The following is a 2,154-nucleotide window of genomic DNA, read 5'->3' on the forward strand; positions in this document are numbered from 1 at the left end:
TATATATATATATATATATATATATATATATATAATACTTGTTAACTTGGTACCTACCTGACGAGGAGCCACAGAAGATAGTTCAGCTTTGAGAAACCAGGTAGTATAGAAAACAGCCACAAAATTTGCCACTTCAGTAATTTCATTTTTCAGTCGATTTGTCAGACTGGGTATTGCATCCATCATAAGCTGGAGCTTTAGGTAGTAGATACCTATAAAAATATACATTTTCATTTTTTTTGAAAAGCTAAATATTTGATCATGTATAACAAATTCATTTTTTTTTGCTATGAAGCTATAATTTTTAACTTTGGACTTTTTCCTATCATAAACCTAAAACTCTCTACCTTTTGCCATAAAACGGGCATGATGAATTGCTCCGGGTGTACGAAACTTGTACTTTTCCTCAGAAAGCACCATAAGTGTAAGCTCTGTCAGCTCAATGTAGTCCTTCCTTGTAGCCCCATCCTAAAAATTAAACCAGAAGTATATTGGTATAATGCAATAAACATAGGTATGTATACTTTTGTCTTATAAAGAATAATAGAATTAAACAAGAAAAATCTAGGATATATTACTACTTCATAGTACATATTGTATACATAACTACATATTAAAACATCTAGTCATCGGGCTACCTTTTTCAGAGACCCATGGGTGATAATATTTCTGCAGAACGTTATGCTTTCATGCTTTTGATGACCAAGCCATGTTTCATCTGGAATAGTCAATCTTCTCAACACCTTTTTATTTAAAATGTCAAAAAAAAATCAAAGAGCTCAAAATTGAAGAAATACTAGGGTACAATAATATTTTACAAAAATGTTAACCAATTTTGTAAAACCCTACCTGGTTCTCTACATCAAGATCATTCCATGTTGATTTTAATATTTTAAATAGCATATTATCTGGTCCAGAAGTAGCACTACTTGGATAATTTTTCCAGAAATGTGTTATGTGTAGCTCGTTTATATGATGTCGGCATGCAATAGATAAAACTGGTCGCTGAAAAACTTCATTTACCAGTAAAGAAACAGCTCCATTTTTGTTTCCAGTGTTGATTCTGGTTGTATCAAATGTAACAGCTTGTATACTGTTTGTAAGGTCAAAGCAATTCAAGATATCTCTGATCGCATTTTTTTGATTTTCGCCAGTTCCGGAAGAAATAGCTGGAATTCCCAACAGGTGCGTTTCCATGTTACCGTTTATTAATATTGCTAATCGATCTTTTTCTGATTTTTTCCCATCAGTATATTCATGACATACTTTTCCGTCAAAATGGAGTTGAACTAAAATGTTCTTATTATTATTTCTGAAATTTCTCAAATGGTCCTTGATCCTCTTTGATTCATCATAAATGACTTTATCTGCTTCTCTTAATGCTGTAGAGGTTGAACATTTAAATTCATCTATATTTCCACCTGATTTAGCAATTATACTATTAACCATGGCAGTATGCTGCCTATGACTTAATCCTTCCCCAACAGCAGTATCAGCAGTTCTCTTGGGAATATCTTTTGGAAGTAGAACAGTATCTGGTTTTTTGACTTTCTTCTTTAACTCTGGATCTGGATACGGGAAATCATCATTATCTTCATTTTTATCGGATCCATTTGAGCTGAATTCACTCTCTGACATGGTTTCATTCAAACTTGATCTCATTTCAAACTTGGATAAACTCCTGTTAACAGAGGAAATGTACCTTGTGTCTAATCCACCTATTCTTGTTTTTCTATCTCCTAATTGGTCTAATAAAATAGCAATATCTTCAGTCTTGTCTCGACAACTTCTTTTCTTATCAGCTTTAATGATTGCAACCAGAGTATCGAGCTTAGGTGCAATCCAAAAGATCCTTTTCATCTGAGTTAAAAATTTCCTCCTTTTTTCAATTTCTGATAAAGTTTGTCTTGATTTGTTTTTTTTTAACAGTTTCTAAGTTAGGATCAGCTTCTCTATCTTTTTACTAAAAAATGTGATTTGTAGGTTCTGAACATTTTACAACACATCTATTTCTGTTAATTAATTTATTTAACAGCAGATATTTGTTATATTAATTGTTTTCCTCTAATAATATACAAATAAAACAAAAACAAATACAGTCTGGTACCTACCTATTTGTTTGTAATTGCAAAATCTGAAATCCACCCTTCAACC

General features: G+C 31.9%; 1 protein-coding gene across 1 annotated transcript; it reads right to left on the reverse strand.

Annotated features, from left to right (window-relative positions):
• Positions 1-331: 331 nt before the first annotated feature.
• Positions 332-1,860, reverse strand: LOC136074324 (uncharacterized). The gene is made up of 3 exons (XM_065786629.1): positions 850-1,860; positions 639-743; positions 332-468 (listed from the first exon to the last, which is right to left on the reverse strand). Exons 1-3 carry the CDS (start codon positions 1,858-1,860, stop codon positions 334-336), a joined length of 1,251 nt encoding a protein of 416 aa, XP_065642701.1. The 3' UTR covers positions 332-333.
• Between the last annotated feature and the right edge of the window lie 294 nt (positions 1,861-2,154).

This window comes from Hydra vulgaris, chromosome 01 (genome assembly GCF_038396675.1).
Source record: "Hydra vulgaris chromosome 01, alternate assembly HydraT2T_AEP".
Classification (NCBI taxonomy): domain Eukaryota; kingdom Metazoa; phylum Cnidaria; class Hydrozoa; order Anthoathecata; family Hydridae; genus Hydra; species Hydra vulgaris.